Genomic DNA, 19467 nt, shown 5'->3' on the forward strand with positions numbered 1-19467 from the left:
CTGCAGCGGTCAGCTTTTGAGTTCTATATCCACATAGACATAGGTTGTCTTGTATTGCCCCTGGGTTTCTCTGTTCTACCCAAACACACTGTGAGCGGCTTGAGTGTCGGAAAGCTGCTGTTCCATTGTTCCCCCACTGCAACCAGTGGGCTGCTTGATGAGGTCGTGGAATACAGGTGAGGTTGAGTGGGGTGGAGTCCGGAGCCAACGACCAAGAAAGAATTCTTGAGACGTCTTTGGTGCAAAATGGTGGTTTATTAAAGCACGGGGACAGGACCCTTGGGCAGAAAGAGCTGCTGCCCAGGGTTGTGAGGGATGGCTGATTATACACTATGGGGTTGGGGGAGGTAAGGAAAAAGGGAGGTTGAAAATACTTTCATATGTTAAAGAAGACTCACAGGATACCGGAGGCCTTGCCATTGTCAAGTTAAGGTTGTTTACCCCTCTAGTAAGGAATTAACATCAAGACAGTTGGGAGCTTCCTGGAGGCTGCAGATTATAAGGACATTTAATTGTATCTACATTCCCTTCCGGAAGCTAGGTTACTGATAGAAATGCTTTGTTCTTGTAGATTGCTAAGATATTTGTAAACTGAGGGAAACTCAAGTCTTGAAGGATTGTGGTCTCTATAGGTTAACTATTTCTTTGTCCTTTAGGGCAGCCAGGAGTGCCTGAGGAATGTCATGTACATCCCATGGGGGGGCGGGGGCGGGGTGTCAGTTTCTGCTTTGTCCTCCTCTTGCCTCTGTTCCCACATCAGTGCTATCCTCACAAGAAATCTTCAATAAATCCTTGCTGACCCATCAACTGGTGATGGGGTGTGATCAGACGTTGGCGAACAGTGAGAGCACAGAGCAGAATGCAATTAGCCCCTGTGACGCTCTGTGAACGTGCAATGCTGTGAGTGCTACGTATCGTTAGTTATGCAAATGTGTATTAAAAACATCTTGCTGTATGACATTCACTGCATTTTATGAAGATCATCTGCATGTTTATTTTCGACTTATCTTTTATGATATAATCGGCTTTCGATTTGCACCAAAGAGTATTTATGAAATATTATCTTCTGCTGAAAACGTTTGATGAAAAATGTAAGTTCCTGAACATTCTGGGATACATCAAATTTAAAGTCTGCTAAATGGCCTGTTCTTTGTCCAAAAATTTGCTTTTCCTTGCACTACTTTCTTGCCAGCCTGGATACTAGTAATTCAACACCCATCACTGAACAGTGGCTATCAGTCAATCACTGCGCTAGTGACCAGGGATCCAGAGATAAATAGGACACAGTTCCTGTCCTCGAGGAGTTTACTGTCTGGCAATGGGAACATCATTTAAATAGTTACCGAAAGGCATTGTGGCAGAGATAGTGATGGTGTTTTGTGCACAGTATGGTGGGTTCCCCCACGAAAGCTTTCTAACCCAGCCTGGGAGGGATCAAGGAAGGTAGGGAAATGGGGCCAGGAAAAGCGGAGGACACCCCCATGGAGAGCGTTGATGCTTTATGAGGAAGTGGGATGTAAACCCATGCCCTATGGGGAGCATGGAGTACAAGATTAGAGGGAAAGATCACCATCAGCTCCTTCTGGTGGCCGTGTGTGCCTGGGATTTGACGGAGACAAGGAAGAACGGAGAGAAGGAGCTTAGGCAGAAAGCTGGTGCAAAAGTTTGGGAAAGAGATGGTGAGTTCTGCGCGTAGTTATTTTTCGCGGAACTGTAAACTCTCAGGTGTTGGAAGGCACTTCTTTCATTCTTTGAATAGTTAATGGGTAGCAAATATGTACTGATGCTGATCACTGGGTAAAAGGGACAAAGAGAACATTTAGTCTCTGGCAAAACAGGAAAATGCGTGTGGCTACGCATGGCCGTGGCCATGAGGTGGCTACGAGGTGGGTATAATTAGGTGTTAGGACAGTACCTGCCAGGGACTTCTAACTCACCCTGGGAATCAGGAAATAGAGCGCTGCAAGTCTGCCCAGGAAAAAAGTTCTGGTACAGAGCCGTCTGGGTACTGGAAACAATATATGACCGACCTGGTCTCTTTAGGCAAATGTGAATAATTCTGCATGGCTGGAGTATAGGCAGTTGGGGGGCAGAGTGTGAAGGATACTATGTCATTGAAAGGAATGTGCGTTTGGCTTGCAATGTGTTTAGGAATTATGAAAGGATTTTTTTTTCAATTTTTATTTAAATTCCAGTCAGTTCACAGTGTAATATCGGTTTCAGGTGTACAATATAGTGACTCAACATTTCCGTACATCACCCTGTGCTCATCACAAGTGCCCTCCTTAATCCCCATCACTTATTTAACGCATCCCCCCCTTACCTCCCCTCTGGTAGCCATCAGTTTGTTCTCTATAATTAAGAGTTGTTTGTTGGTTTGTCTCTCTCTCTCTCTTTTCCCATTTTCTCCTTTGTTTTGTTTCTTAAATTCCACATATGAGTGAAATTATATGGTATGTATCTTTTTTTGACTGACTTATTTCACTTAGCATAATACTCTCTAACTCCATCCATGACCTTGCAACTGGTATGATTTCATTCTTTCCTATGGCTGAGTAGTATTCCATTATATATATATATATATATATATATAGATAGACAGATAGATAGATAGATCTATCACTTCTTCTTTATCCCTTCATCAGTCAATGGACTCTTGTGCTGTTTCCATAATTTGGGTATTGTAAATAATGCTGCTGTAAACATCAGAGTGCATGTATCCCCTTGAATTAGTTTGGATTAGCATTTTTTTCCCTTTGGGTAAATACCTGGTAGTGCAATTGTTGGACTGTAGGGTAGGGTAGTTCTGTTTTTAGCTTTTTGAGGACCCTCCATACTGTGTTCTAGAAGGGCTGCACCAGTTTGCACTCCCACCAACAGTGCAAGAAGTTTCCCCTTTCTCTACATCCTTGCCAAAACCTGTTGCTTCTTGTGTTATTGATTTTAGCCATTCTGGCAGGTGTGAGGTGATATTTCATTGTAGTTTTGATTCGTATTTCTCTGATGATGAGTGACGTTGAGCATCTTTTCATGTCTGTTGGCCATCCGGATGTCTTCTTTGGCAAAATGTCTATTCATGTCTTTGGCCCATTTTTAACTGGACTATTTGTTTTTTGGGTGTTAAGTTGTAGAAATTCTTTATATATTTTGGATACTAAGCTTTTATTGGATATGTATTTGCAAATATCTTCTTCCATTCTGTAGGTTGCCTTTTAGTTTTGTTGATTGTTTCCTTCAATGTGCAGAAGCTTTTTATTTTGATGAAGTTCTATAGTTTATTTTTGCTTTTGTCTCCCTCGCCTCAGAAGACATACCTAAAAAGAAGTTGCTATGGCCGAAGTCAAAGAAATTACTGCCTGTGTTGTTCTTTTGTAGGGTTTTTATGGTTTCCTATCTACATTTACATCTTTAATCCATTTTGAATTTATTTTTGTGTGTGGTGAAAGAAAGCGATCCCGTTTTCTTCTTTTGCATGTTGCTGTCCAGTTTTCCCAACACCATTTGTTGAAAAGACTGTCTTTTTCCCATTGCTTATTCTTTCCTGCTTTGTCCAAGACTAATTGACCATATTGTTGTGGGTTACAAAAGGATTTTTTTTTTAAAGATTTTATTTATTTATTTGACAGAGATAGAGACAGCCAGCGAGAGAGGGAACACAAGCAGGGGGAGTGGGAGAGGAAGAAGCAGGCTCATAGAGAGGAGCCTGATGTGGGGCTTGATCCCATAACGCCAGGATCATGCCCTGAGCCGAAGGCAGATGCTTAACCGCTGTGCCACCCAGGCGCCCCACAAAAGGATTTTAAGTAGGGATGCAACATATAGTATTTATGTTCAGAAAGATGGATGGAGTTCCTGAAGAGAAGAATATAGCTAAGGAGATGGAGGCATGATAAGGGTCTGAAAAAAAGGTGGTAGTTGGAGAATAAATAAAAGGGGTCAAATTCAAGAATTGCTTGGGAGGTGGAAATTACTCTGATGAGTCCCAGCACTCAGAGCTTATGTGAGCGCATGTCCCCACCTGAGAGGGCTGCAGAAGAAACAAGATTCACATGAAACCAGGAGGTGAGGCATGAGTCTGTGAAAAGAGGAAAGGTGGGTGATTAGGATTAGGATGATTTTGAGCCATGGGATAGTAGTTCTAGGAGCCTAGATGGTAGGAATGTTCGGGGATGTGAGGATGAGAGCAACAGTGAAGGGATATGATTGGAAGAATATGAATAAAGAATATGGGAGTGAACAGATGAGTGAACTGGCTGTCACTTAGAGCATCAGCCACAAGTAACCAACCAAGGAAGTCATTCATTCGCTCCAACAATATGCTAGATACTCTGCTAGCTGAAGGGAATACATTGTACCCATTGACTAATGGGCCATTTGTACCAGGAGGGATTGACTGGTCTGGTGGTTTCAGATGAGCTTGAGGTTAAGTTGATCTGGTGCCCATGCTGGCTTCCGATGGTGACAGACAGGATGCCGCTGGCGTTTATGGCCTATGAAAGGCAGCATCGCAACGTCTGTATTGGACTATTCACGTTCTGGGCTCAGCCAAGCCCGACTCTCCTCTGATGTGTGGTGTGTAGCCTTGAGAAAATAATTCAACCTGCATCTCAGTTTTTTTATTTGTAAAATTAGGCTGATGACAACCGCCTTGGAAGTCTGCTATGAGTATTCAAATGAGGTGCATTTCAGGGCTGAGTAAGATACCTGGCTCAGAGTATGCATAAAAATAATTAATTGTTTCATCGTCATCATCTGATGCATATATCTATAGCCGTAGGTAAATCAAAGACCTGGCTAGCTCAGAACCTGGAGACCTGCTCTGAATTCTCTGAGGCCAGTGTGGACTGAAGCCACACGCGATCGAAGACGCAGCCTCCTTAATGGCCATAGGGACAGGTTTCGTGCAGAAGGACCGCCGCAAGGCCACTATTCTGGAAATTTGCTTACTTTTCCACTTCCCACAAGTGAGATCTTTACCATGTCTAATAAAACTAGAACACAATATTCTCCTTTCTTAGATTAGGTGTCCGTATTTCCTCCCTGGGTATTACAGCCAATGAAAAGTAATGTATGTGTCTATTGAATTGGTTGCCATTAGCCAATGCCAGTGATCAGTCTGGTTTATGATGCAGGTACCATGCACACCCTAAAATAACATTGGAAGAAAGCCTCATGGGATGAGGTGGGTTAGAGATTTGAGGTTAGCTCAACACATTTCTGCTATCAGACAGGGTATCCTAAGGTGTAATCAACCGGGGGGGACAGTGGGGTTTATTGAGCTAACGGGTTCTCCAGGCAGAAAGCTTCCCAGAGCTCACACAGCTAGGGAACCAAGACTGTGAGTCTGTGTGGAGAGCGAAAACAGTAGTGGAGGCTGGGGGACCAAGCAAAGGCATTATTGTGTCAGTTGTCAGAGCAATTCTGCTTACTTGGATTAGACTGAGTTTGTGGAATTGAGGGTTTGTTCTGTAGGAAACATTTTTTCAAAGGTAGACAGCAAGTGTTATCGTAACTACGGGAGATGTTAAATCTGTTCCTGATTTTATGATCACGGGTAGGGCCTACGACAATGTGAGAGAGTAGAGCAGTTGATTTTCAGATTTTCAGATGACGTGTCTACCTGTTGGACGTCCAACGATGTTCCCCATTGCTGCCTCTTCCCTCAAGGGCATATGTAAACTACTGGAGTATGTGAATCATTTTTTCATATTGTGCACCTTTCATCTATGAAGCTATAAAATACGAAGTGTCAACACCTTATCTCTCTTTGCTCTCAGTGGAAACTCTTGACTCTAGGCTGACAGAGCAGAGAGAAACTAGGCCTTGAAAATTGCCAGACTTGGGTTCAAAATTCACTTCCACCAAACGGGGTGAGCTTGGGCAAGTTACCTCCTATTTCAGGAACCTCTGAAGCCATCTCTAGAATGTCAATAGACAAGCCTGTCTAGAAAGCTGGCTGCAGGCATTAAACAGGAAAACCTGTTCAAGCACAGAGTGCAAGGCCCAAATCTCCCTCTCCCTTGCCCGTCTAATGTGCTGCACAGCGACCTGGGAGAAACATCCCTAAGAGCCTGGAACTCTAGACCTAGCTTTGCCCCTAACGCATGGGGTATCCTTGAATAAGTCATGTACCACAGTGGGCTCAGCCTCCTATTGGTAAGATGCAAGAACTGGTCTCACAATCCCCAAGATCCCCCTCAGGTTCTGGGTGAGCATCCCTACTGCATAGGTTTGCTTGCTACTAGCTTGGACCTTGGTCGTCTTCTTTTTTTTTTTTTTTTTTTTAAAGATTTTATTTATTTATGCGACAGAGACAAGAGACAGCCAGTGAGAGAGGGAACACAAGCGGGGGAGTGGGAGAGGAAGAAGCAGGCTCATAGTGGAGGAGCCTGATGTGGGGCTCGATCCCATAACGCCAGGATCACGCCCTGAGCCGAAGGCAGACGCTTAACCGCCGTGCCACCCAGGCGCCCCTGGACCTTGGTCTTCTTACACCTGTCACTGAGTGTCTTGTTTCATCAGCCCACGGTGATCTTCCTGTCCCTGCAATAGTGTAAGATTTCCTTCATCACTCATTGTACGCTTGATTATAAGCAGCCTTATTTTATTTACGGACCTTTCCAGATTTTAGTTCTTGTCTCCCTATCTAGGACACAAATCTACCTGAGTAAAGGAGTGTGCTTTACACCCCTGGCTTCTTGCAGTTTGTGCCGGGAACAGCATAGGTGATTAATGACACCTTGTTGAAGCAACAGTCAGCATTATGTATACAGAAGCGCAGACGTGTGGGGTTTTGAATTTAGAACAAGGAATGGTACCATTCTGGGAAGAGCTGAGTCTGATTCTTCTTCACCAATAATCTACTTGTTCACCAATTCACCCTTTTTTTTTTTTTTTTAACAGCTCTCTGCAGAGACCTGCACATTTTATCAAGGCTAACCTATGCATGCCATGAACTAGAAGCCTGCCTTTGCTCTGAATTTCTGTGGAGTGAAGTCCTTCTCCAACTGACGCTGTGCTGTTTTAGTCCATGAGAGATTTTCAGTTCCTTTCTCCTGGAAGCCTGTGGGCAGAACCAATCCGCAAGACATTGTACAGTCTCTGTAGGGCACCGGCAGATGTGACTCAGAGTGAGGTTGATTTCCAAGAACATCTTTCCTGGGGGTATGGCTAATGAGCTCACCTTTGAGTCTGCCAACAAAAGAGGCCCACGGAGACACCCAGATCCGTGGAAATCCACCAGCCGCAGACAGGGAAGATGCAGGACGCCAGCGTGGGCTAGGAGTGCCTGCCAGGCAACCATATAAACAGGAAACCACCTAACTCTGAGAAACCAATTTTACTCCTTGGGTCCAGCTAATCAGCAGCTAATTCCAAAGGCAGACTCTTACTGGGAGTAAAACAAAAAGCAAGGGTCATAAAGTCTACATTCATGAAGTCATAATCTATGGTAGGGCTTGTCTTAGGGCTCTCTTTGTATCGATTACTTTAATATTTGTAGTGCAAGAGACACATCAAACAAAAATCACTACTCTACCTCCCCTGGACTCACATGCTCTCATTAGACTTAAAAACAGCATCTAACTTAATACAGGGCTGCACCTGTTTAACCAACTCGAACCTCTTTGCCCCTCAGTGCCCCAGTCGCCTCAGGGGCATTGGCAAGGCTCTATGCCACGCTTGTCAAATGCCAAGTCAGGCGCTGACTGCTCAGATGTTGATTTCAGTGCAGTTCAGAGGTCATAACAACAACAAAATTGGCATTCAGGTCCCTAGGATGGTGACATACACTTTCTGAACATGTAAGTGACAATTGTGACTGACTGGTGTGTTTTCCAACTCACCCATCATTAGTGAGTAGCTCTTTAAAGGATAAAATTAATGGTCACCTAATGATGCTGGAGAAAGAGAGCAGGTGATGGCATTAACCGTCATCAAAACCATCATCATCATTCCGTGCCTCCTAATAGAATTTCATAATTTTCAAAGTGATTTTACACATAGTTTCAGTTATCCATTGCTTAGAGCTTCGACGGAGGTCTTCCCAGTAGAAATTGAAAATCCATCAGAAATTCAGATTAATTTTAAAACATATGTCTTGGATATATACTATGTGTAAAACACCTCACTAGGCATTAGAAGCTCACCAGTGAACATGACAGACAGGAGAGAGAAGGAAGAGAGTGTTGCGGGAGCAAGGAAAGGACCCTGGGCAGGTCTTAGGAGGAGTAAGAAGTTTTCTGAGGAAGCTGAGTGCTTGGCCTTGAAGAACGCCAAGGACTTTGGTGAGTGGAGGACTTTTAAATGATGGTTTCCTATTGGCCATCTGACAGACGGAGCATCTCTTCTGTTGTCTCTGGGGATGGTGAGCAGCATTGGAAAGAGCAGGCATTTCTGCATATTAAATTATAAGCCACCGGGCGGCTGGTTAGATGAAAGGGTTTGATTTTATAATCTCTTTCTATGAAGTCACCGTATGCTCACCTTTTGGCTGGAACGAGGTCCTAGGGCTGAACTGTTCGGCAGTTGGTGACTGTTTTTGTTCTGTAAGATTAAGATTACTTTTCTTTTTTGATTATGAACACAGTCAATGGCAATTGTTTTTTAAAGTTGAGAAAGGCAGGAAAGGACAGAACAAAGAAGTAAAGAGTGATACCACAGTGCAGACAATGTCATCATTTGCGTTTACGAGTATTTCTAGTCTGTGTTTTTCACTAATACAGACACACAATCATTCACGCTGATAACTGGCTCCTTGTGGATGCATGGGGCGGGGGGAAAAAGAGGTCACACATCGGTAGATTTCCAGCATTAGCAAGGCACAGCGGACTCTAATGAATAGGTTAAAGTACATGGGGAGTTTTGCTTCTTTTTTAGTTTGAAGGAGACGATGGAATTCCATTCTGTTCGAAAGTTGTAAATTCCATGAAATCTGAGCTATGTGTGACTATATTATTATTCGTCATTAAAATGACTTTTGAAGTAGGCAAGTTTCTTATCCTTGCTTTACAAAAAGGAATAAACTGATAAAAGAAATTCAGCAGTTCAGTAAGTAAAGGGTAACACGCCCACAGAGGCTTGGGCACCGTTTTGCAAAGGTTTCACTTACCTCGCTGACTCTGGATCCCAGAATGGTAACCAGATTTAGCGGTCACTTTTTTTTTTTTTTTTTAAGATTTTATTTATTTATTTGACAGAGATAGAGACAGCCAGCGAGAGAGGGAACACAAGCAGGGGGAGTGGGAGAGGAAGAAGCAGGCTCGTAGCAGAGGAGCCTGATGTGGGGCTCGATCCCACAATGCCGGGATCACACCCTGAGCCGAAGGCAGACACTTAACCGCTGTGCCACCCAGGTTCCCCTTAGCAGTCACTTCTTAACAAAGTGTTTTAATGTAACAGAACTCAACAGACGTGGTTTAATTGAAATTGACTTGAGGCTTTGTAAGGAGAGTGGATGCTATTGACTATATATGACCTTGGTTGTGTTGGCCCATCTGTTTGGGTGTGGGCTGCACGAAGCAGTATTTTCCCTTATTCATAGAGGGAGGAAGATGGGGAAGGTGAGGAGAGAGCCCAGCAGGCTGGGGGCTGGATGGAGACCAGCTAGAGAGAGGAAAACCCCTGCATAGCGAGGGTTTGCGTGCAAATGAGAAAAAAACAAGGATGAAGGGGATGTCTAGGTTTACCTTTTTGAGTTTGTGCATTCACTAATGCTTTTGTAAGAATATATTCTTCTGAAGGACCTAAAAAAATGTTGAGTTTCATGTCTGGGTCAAAACAGTTGATCATAAAGACAGTATGTATTGAAGAAGACCCAGCATGGAGAGAGGACTTCCCCAGGCCATGACACAGTGTGTGAGGAAGGAATGGGGGGTGAGGAGGGAGCACTTGATGAATTCCCACTCCCCAGATTTGTAGGAAGCCCCAGCTGAAGACTGTGTTCCCGATGGAGACAATAACTTGCAGTTCATATGCCCAAACAGTGGAATCCATTATGGTGTTCATGTGAGCTACCAATCCCTCCTTAGGTCATCATGACTGTGTGTTGGACCTCCTAGACTCTGTTGGTGACATCAGGGTTTCCTGGGGAAGCTTTCCCAAGCCCATCCATCTTTTTGTGCCTTCTATCATATTGTTTCCATTGCCTGAAATGCCACAATCCCCACTCCACCCCAACCCCTCACCACTCTCTATTGAAATGTTGCCTGTCCTTGACTTCTCGACCTGGACTCGAACGGTATGTTTGCTTGTCTGGCTCCCTTGGTGTATAATCCCCTGGAACTCAGGAACAGTGACTGGAACAGCGGTTGGTATACGATCAGCACTTAATAATTTATTGATTCAGAGACTAAATAAATGAAGAAATGAATGAGAGCAAAATGGAAGTTCCACCTCTTTGGTAAACCGTTTCTATTGTTGACCTCTACGAACGTCCACTTACCTGAGGAACGTTCTTTCTAATACATACTAATAATATTTCCATTCCTCTTACTATATTTATGGGTACTTATGCACAAGACTATGAAATCTCATGTAATCCTTACAACTAACTGGCTGCAGGTCCAATGAGTATCTCTACTGGTAAGAAAATCAATCGGGAAAGGTAGGTGCCTGGACCAAGGTCATGAAGCTGGGAAGTGACAGAGCCAGGATTTGTGCCTGAACAGTCTGAACAAGACCCCACATGCTCTTCTACTTACCTCAGCAGTTCTCCTTGTTCCTCAGGGCCAGGCAGAGACTTGGCTTCCTCAGGAAACTTGCCTATACCGGTGTCTTCCTCGTCCATTTTCTCATCTCTCCCTACTAGGACTGTAGGCCCTGGGAGGCTGGTATCCGGTCTCTCTTCTTTCCACTTTGTGTGGCCACCATCTTGTGAAGTTGTCGGGAGAAGGGTTCCTGTCCGTACCAGGCAGATGACAAAATGGTGGCCTGGGGATTTGTCTAATCTGACAAGGCCACCCTCTGTCAGAGTCAGGGGTCAGACTTCACTTTTCGACTCATCCCAGGCTCTAATCTGGAGGAAAATGCCTTAGCAAGGGTCCTTCTAAACAATTTGGGGCCAGGGATAGAGTTCACAGAATTCTAGAATTGCAAGAAACCACAATGGTTACCTGAAATAATGTCCTCATAGAATGGGGAGGTGGCTTGTCCAAGGCTATGGAGCAAGTGAGTAGAAAGATTGGAGCAATGAGAACACAGAGTTAGCCCCAGGCTGACCCTTAGTTCTTTCTGATTGACATATGATATAAAGTATAAATTATTCAGATTTGAACCAAGGCGATAACGTCTTTACTATCATTATCCTTGGCCTATAAGCAAAGAATAGCTTTTTTTAAGTAAAAACCTATTTATTCTACTTGGCGCAGGCACTTACCTGGTGGCTTTATCGGGTGTTTTTTCGTCTTTGCTCTCTTCCCTGGACTGTCCCTCCCAGCTGCAGCCCTCCAGCCCGCACCCCCCTCCCCTGCAGCAGCACTCACCGGCCAGCCCTCTGTTTTCCTCATGGCTGCCTTCCAGCTGCTCCCCACACACCCGGCCACGGCCACTTCCTGGCTGCCGTCCTGCACCAGTGCTGCAACTGCTAACACATTAATGGCTCCTTTTGTGAAAAATAACACAGCAAAGCTTGTTGTAAATTAACATTGCCGGGGAGGTGGAAAACGATGATATGGACGTAGTAAAGCAAAGCCATCATGTAAAAATTGCCTTAGAGGGCAAAGAGGAGGCAAAGGAGGACATCTTGGCTCTGCCCTCCCTTTCACAGTCCCAGTTTGTCACCGTGGGAAACGCACCTGCACTGGCCTGGGGTCACCGTCTTGGCCACCTGGATGGGGTGCATGGCAAGGGAGATAATCCCTGTGGTTTTGCCTGGCTACCTGCTCTCCTGGGTCCACTGGGGGAGAGGAGGAGGGAAGATCAGCACAGATTTGAAAACAAAAGGTAAACCGTATGGATACAGAGAACAGGGGCTTCCCGTGTCAACAATGCATGTGGCATGCAAGCGGGAGGAGGGCTGAAGGACCCTGATGGCAAATCATGTTAGGTTCAATGCCAAATAAATGTGGTTCTACCCTTTGTCCAGTCCTTAGTAAAAACACTTAGCACTTTCTGTTTTAATCATTAGATTGGCCAACCATACTCTGTCCTCGTCGTCTCTGTAGCCCTGGGGCCTAGTATGGTCCTTGGCACAAATTACAATGTAAGCTACATTTTCCAAACGGATGGGATGAATAATTGGAAAGGGGAGGAGTAGAGAGCAAAAATTCACCTTTCACATTTGCAGCACAGTGAATGTTAACATTTTTATTCCTTTTATGATGAAGAGAGTACAAAGGGCTGGGGACAGAGACATCACAGGAGGAGGGAGGACAGTGTCACCTCTGCAAAAAACACCCCTAAACTATGCAGAGATGGGAAGTGGAGTCTCGGGCGGCCTTTCCCAGCCGGAAAATTGGGACCAATCCTGGTGAGTTTGCCAGTAAGTCCCATGGCTACAGGGCATATGCCCGCCTTCCCAGGAGTCCTGGACACATCTCCGGGTGCCAGTGACTCAGACCGCCTTTTCTGTTCCCAAAGCAACCTGGCCACTCTTTCTTTCCCTCCAAGTTCCTAACTCAAGTCCCAATGTCTGTCTTCTTCCTTGTTCCTGTCTGACTTGAGCCAGATTTGCATAGCTTTCTCTGATTTCTGCGTCGTTCATTACTGGGTATGCCTACAATCTCCCCTCCAGTCAGGGAATTTTTCCAACGCTAAGGCTTTCAGCTCTGCCCAGACCCTTTTATGTCTCCGTCTTACTTCCCTGTCTCCTCCCTCCTGGAGCACAGAACTCTGCACTTTGGATTTCCAGGTAAGCACAGCCGATGTGGAGGGGGAGCGGGGAAGCATGCTCCCTCAAGGCTTGGTGAGGACCCTGGGTTTCATTCAAACACACTGACCTGCAAAGAACCTTCATTGCCACCTTCTTCAGTTTCTGCCATTCACTCCACTACACTGAACCTCTTCACAGATACCGCTCAGCCCCAGGCTGGCCTGCAGCTCGTTTGGTAGCAAAAGCAAGAGCAAGCCTGTGACAGGCGCTCCAGGAACCCGGCTTTTTTCTGGCTGTGAGCACGCACACTGTATATGCCGTGTGCAAGAAAGCCATTGTCAGTCATATAAAACGGTTGTTATGGAACATGTTGAAAGTGAGAACGCGATTTAATTGTGGTTTTTATTATAAGTGTGATACTAGTAAGAAAGGCCCAGAAAGCTGACACTGCAGCCACTAACCAGCTCAGGGAGAAGAAGAGAGCAGCAGAAACCACATCGGAGCTCTGGCTGATGTTGATGTAAGTGGACATCTTCAGGTCTCCTGACCCCCTTCCCCTCACCTAGATTTGGTGAGTGGCAGATCTAAACATTCGCAAATTCACAGTCATAGTCAGTCATCCGGCACATTATGAACTTCCATTGGCGATCCCTGTGGGGAGAGAGAAAGCCAATGCCAGTGAGAAAAATCACTGCTGACAGAAAAGCAGTGAACAACCTTTGGAGAATTTAGGAACTGAAGGGACATCTGATCTCCCTTTGGTCTGTTGGAAGTCTCTAGAAAACCGTCAGGTAATCATCTGTGAGGTCCGTAGTCCTAGACACCTTCTTCGCTCAGGGCAGGTGGCACTTTGCAGGTGACTGACTAGGTTACTGGCTATGTGGAGGTCCTATCCATCATTCGGGGTCAACTGGCACTACTCCGTCTCATGAGTACCTCAAGGACAAACAGGTCAACAGCTTGAAATAAAAGGATTTTTTTAACATGGTCTCCATTCCTTCGTAAAGAGTCTTCCCTTAAACAGACCACCAATTTGCTCATTTACTCTTCTAGCGAGTACTTACCGTGTTCGAGGCACCATACTACACATGATGGGAACCCCCCAGAAAACACCATTACAGGGAAATGAAATGAAGGGTAACAACTTTAAAACCCCATAAAGTGAAAAATAAAATACCTGCCATTCATGAGCAGAAAATTGAATTGCGTATTTGTTCTAGAGGACAGGCATGGGTATGCAAGTACGTAGAATTGCTCAGTTTTGGAAAATGTGGTGTGGATACATTTCAATGAATGTTCTTTGCTAGGGGTAAGCCTATGAACAAAAATTTATCGAGTGCGTACTCTGCATGGTTCTTTTCCGGTGTAACATCATTTAACGGCGATATGCCGATCGCAAGCACTATGCTCTGAGGGAGTTCAGTGTGTCCAGCCTGGCACTGGTGCACAAGTGTGCTCATTTAATCTTCACCGTGATTCACGATTTAGGCGGAGAAGGAGACTCAGAGAAACATGTGACTTTCTTTAAGATAATGAGTGACAACTTCAGATTCCAAGTGTGTTGAACTGAACTCTTGCTCTTTCTCTTATACCACAGTACCCCCATAACTACCTGCCCATAACCCCATCAGAGGACATGGCTGTCACATCCTTTGCAAAATCCAACCAAGGATCAAAATAAAAAGTCATTCCATGTATGATCACACAAACCCTTCCAAAGCACAGCTGGGTCATTTAATCTTCGAATTTCCCTTCTCCCTTTCAACCTGCAAGGCTTCTTCCTAGGTTGGTTTATCCTAAACAACAACCAATACCGAGAAGGTCTCCACCTAGCCTCTGATCTGGAAGGTGGGACTGACCACACTTAGCTCTGGGAGATACCTCTCGCCAGTAGCTATGGGACATGCTGGTCCCCAGGCAGCTAAGTCAGGCTTTGTAGTTCTGAGTCCGCTGCTCCATGTCATTTGTTTAAAACAATTAGGAAGAGGGTCTCCTGGTGCAAGTCCTGAGAGTCTTGGTGCCCAGCTATGTATTAGTATTTATTCCTGCAGTTGTCAACAGAGGACAGGGCTTCTTTTAGGTGGAGATAAGCAAATCGGTGGCATGCAAGTTTATCAAATGAATTTCATTACTGTCTTATTTATCTGAATGCCAACAGACATAACTAGGCTCTTAAGCGAGGCATTCACACTACTCTTTTAAGAGGCTGTTAATTGATGCTGAGCAAATTTTAGACTTGGTCCTAAGAGAACCAAGGGACTCAATCAGGCTCAGTCTTTGATTTCTTTCCAGGACAGTGGCTTTCAAGCAGCGACACTTTTGCTCCCCAGGGGTGTTTTCATTGTCACGACTATGGGGGAGTGGAAGTTGCTACCTTCATCTAGTGATCAGGGCCAAGGATGCCGCTAGACATCTGGAAGGACAGGCAGGACAGGCTCCTGCAACAGAGAACTCATCTGGCCCCGATGTCAATAATGCTCAGGGTGAGCAACTCTGTTCCAGGAGGAAGGCACTATGATTTGCATATGGAAGGAAAGTACCTGCCCCGTAGGCCCTGCCCTGGTGCTATTTCTCCAAGGCGGTGGCCTTAGCATCTTTCAGCAGAGCTGAAGGAATACATGCTGTGGATCTTTAAGCCACCGATTGTTAGTGACAGCAGCAAAATCACACGGGTATGTTCGTTTTAAACAAATGCATGACATGATATTTCAGTTTTCCAAGGCTCTGGGTTAATCCACATAACTGAAAAATTTCAACCCAACAGGAATTGGATATTTTGACCGCGTATATATATATGGATGGTTTTCTTTGTTTATTGTATTCCTTCTGGCCTTCTAAACCAGGCAATACAGAACTAATTTTCCTGTGGACTTGGAGACGTCATTAAGAATACTGAACGCCCTACTGCACTGTTATCCAGTTGCCCTTGGGGGCGACACACCTGCTAATTGTCACCAGGCCCCCATGGTTTTGAGTTCTTAAGGCTTTCCTTTTCTTAAATATATTTTTGTGTGTGTTATGTCATTTAGCTATTCTCACTGGCAAAGAGTTTCGTTTTATATACTATTTTCATTTTCATTTTTTAGTTTTCTGCTTCTAGAAAATAGATAACTAAGCTACTTAAAAATGGATCTAAAATAAAAATAATGTGTGAGAAATGAGGGGCTCTCTTAGGGTTAAACATAAAGGTCTTTGTGGAGCCGGCACATGTAGTGTGCCCTTTCAGAGATGTTTAATGTTTGTTCTGTTGTTTTGTTTTTGTTTTTTAAATTCTGGGCCATGTTAACTTCAGTTAGGTGAGCTATCATTTCGTTTAAAAACACGGATATCTCTGAAAGATAAGTCACACTCACAGTTATCATAGTCCATTATTAATGAGTTAATGTAAGTTTTGTTCTGTTTGCAAAATGTTTATTGGTGACTTTTCAGGAATTCATATTCCTGTGCTGTGTAAAGTGATTACCACCTGACTGAAAGTACCTGAATTTACCGACTCCTCCATCTATACTAGCTGGGAGAAGAATTCTCATGTTATTGTTTTGAGTGTTTGGGATAGGATTGGGTGCTTATTAGGAAAGGAGATGGAAGAAATTTGTTTTGCCTTCAGGCTATGTAAATCCTCCCCTTTCCTTTCTAAGTATGATGGGGTCCTCTCCCCTTCTCTTCTCTCCCCTCCCTTCAACCCCAGATGGGGGTCATCTAGAGACCCGCATCAGCACCCATGGGGGTCCAATTTGACAGTTGCTGTTCCTTCAACCATTTTTGTCCTCTCCTCTTGACATTGGGTCAGATTAAGTGCTCTTTGAAATTGAGGGAAGGGCAGAGCTTGGAACATCACCGGAGACCAAGCTGAGGCTTTTCTGCTCTGAGTGGCCTGGAGCCCATCATCATCTCCAAGGGGGAGCTGTTCCATGAAGTGGGTTTATGAGAATAGCTCCATTCCCATGGCCTTCCACCATCCACGCAACTCTCAGTTAATTCTAGACCAAGTAGGAAATAAAGTAGGGAAAATCCCCAGTGGGAATTCCTGCTGACAGGGTCCTTGCCCGGAGCTGGTGGCTGGCTCCTCTAGCTCCTAGCCCCTGGGAAGGCTCACCTGTCCACTGCAGAGAAAGTGGTAGTTGCTCCTCGCATGTAGTGGTCGTAATTGTACGACATCATGTCCATTTCCTCCCCATAGTGGCCTGGATATTCTGTGGTCAGCCTACGTGGGAAGAATAAATGTTTAGAGGAAATAGATAAAACACACTATTATAACAAAGAAGAGATGGCATTTGAACTTCACGGGAAACCCAAGCCAGAGTTAGATGGACTCCACCAAACCATTTCAGGCTGTGAAAGATGGGTGGTTTGTTCTGGCTTCTCCTTTCTTCTTGTTGTTAAACTACACACTGAAAAAGATATAGATAACTCCCCAGGCCTTGAGGAAATATTAATTAATATCGGTATTAGTCCACGTCATTCAAGTCTGCTGGAATCATGTTTCCACACTGTGGATTGTGATTATTAGTGGGTCATGAAATCAAATTGATCGGTTATTTCCAAACGAACTTTAAAGAAGAAAAAATAGAGTAGAAAATATCAGAGCACATACTAAAGAGAAGTTCTTATGTAAGTGTGTAAACACTTTGTTTCAAATATACTGTATACGTGTATTTATGATGTATGTATGGTGTGATAGTTTAATATGTATTTTTTTTACTTTGAGTCATAATTAAAGCATATAAAAATATTAAAGTAATATTTAATCCCCACAAAATCCCCCTTTTCTTTGTCCACCATTGTTTTATGGCACCTGAAACAGTTCCCGCTACGTAGTATTTGCTGAATAAATAGATGGCCTTGGGAGAGTAACTTAATCTCAGTTTCCTGGTCTGTAGAGGAATGAAAGTTACCTTATAGGTTTGTTACTGGGACTAGTACAGATATGTGTGATGTGTAAATGGTAGAAGGTGAATCATAGGAGCAATTTGTTTCTTCTTCCCCCTTCTTTTCTTTCTTTCCCCTCCAAAATTTCAATCCCAGGCCTCTCTATGAGTAGGTTTGCAGTGGTCTGCCTGGAAAATATCTAGAATCTTTTGATTCTTGTAAGGGGATCTTTGGGACCAAAATAGTCCTTTCAGTGTGAAATGGGTCTGCCAAAGTCTTTATCTGTATCTCCAAGGCAGTTAGTAAGTGTCAGTAATTTCAACTGATTTGGGTTCACCAGGTCATTGCATGTTGCTGTGTATATGTTGATGATAGAAAGATGTTCCGCTATGTAGACTTAATATTGCAAGGATTATCATGAAATCTTTAAAAAAGAGTGATTTATGACCTGGAAGGTTTCCTAGGAGGATCTCAGTGCTTAGAGGCAGCAAGATCAATGGTCAGCTCAAGATAACGTGGAGTTAGCTAGAGCCCTGAAGGCCCATTCTCTAGGCTTAAATTGTTCCTTCACAATATGTACCTTCCTTGTTCTGGGACTTTTCTCAAGACATAGTTATGCTTCATTAGGATGCCAAGCCCAACCCAGAGTGGGTTACATGTGTTTTCACTTAATGTGTTCATGAAGGGAAATAAGGCTCTGCTAATTCAGAAATCTATTTTGTGCTTCTAAAGAGGCCCAGAACAAGGACTTCCTTGTTCTAATGAAAGTGTTAAATGACTCATAAATGGGCTTAATAGGGCCTCACTTGGATCCCATTGATTTGTGATCCCTGAGGAGTCTAACAAGTGCTAGACTAAAGTTTACCCAAAAAAGAGGCATTGGTTGGAAAGGTGAATAATGCAAGTTAGGATTAAGAGAAATGGGGTAGGAGGTGTTTTCCTTACTTCAGGGAATACAAAATATTTTCCAGAACTTTGAAGCACTCTTGGGATTCAATGTCTAAAAGCTAATTGACAAACATTTTTATATGTTCTAAGGAAGAATCTACACATGGCAAAACTGCACTAAGCCAAATCCAATCGCTAAAATTATTTGGAAATAATCAGTCTAGATATTTATTTTTTAAGTTTTTGCTGATTTGATGTCAGATTACTTGGTTAGTTAAACAAATTTGGAATAAAGTGGAAAAGAGAGGCTTGCATTTAAAAAAATCATGAAGTTTTAAGCTTCAAAGGGGAATAATTTACCCAATACTTTAACTGGCATTCTCTTTTGCCTGAGTTTTGGTGGTGATCAGATATAGGTCCCCCGATTAACGGGACAGGTGGTCTGGAAGCCTCTCTGGGGGGTACAGCTATTCAGTAGATTTCTAGATTGCCCTGGAGAAGGTATAATGCATGCTCACTGGTACATTTCCATCTTGGTCCCAGCCAGGTTTTTGTTCTACTTGATTTTTGGTTGTTGTTGTTTTGTTACAATACCGTAAGATAAGTTTAGATTATCTTGCACAACCCTGGATTAAGGGGGTTGGGGAAGGAATTTGGACATTGTTAGAAATTGTGCCGGCTTTATGAAACTAAAAATATAGAGGGAGAAATGGCCCAAATCATTAGTAGAAAGTGAACTCCCAAAGACCATCCATAGAGGGAACTGCTGTTTCAATATGACCTAGGATTCTGAGTTTGGGAACCAGATAAATGTGTCTCCATTTAGTTCTTGATGACATCATGCCCACACAAAATGTCTTAATAAATGAAAACCCCAATAACAGCTCCTCCAAGAAAAAGAA

General features: G+C 43.9%; 1 protein-coding gene across 1 annotated transcript in view; it reads right to left on the minus strand.

Annotated features, from left to right (window-relative positions):
• Positions 1–13178: 13178 nt before the first annotated feature.
• Positions 13179–19467, minus strand: part of DPT (dermatopontin) — a 28664-nt gene continuing 22375 nt past the window's right edge. Inside the window, exons 3-4 of the mRNA XM_034666694.1 lie at positions 16905–17012; positions 13179–13459 (exon numbers count right to left, since the gene is read on the minus strand). Coding sequence (XP_034522585.1) covers positions 13393–13459; positions 16905–17012 — 175 coding nt within the window. The 3' untranslated portion in view covers positions 13179–13392. The remainder of the gene's footprint in view (positions 13460–16904; positions 17013–19467) is intronic.

This window comes from Ailuropoda melanoleuca, chromosome 8 (genome assembly GCF_002007445.2).
Source record: "Ailuropoda melanoleuca isolate Jingjing chromosome 8, ASM200744v2, whole genome shotgun sequence".
Classification (NCBI taxonomy): domain Eukaryota; kingdom Metazoa; phylum Chordata; class Mammalia; order Carnivora; family Ursidae; genus Ailuropoda; species Ailuropoda melanoleuca.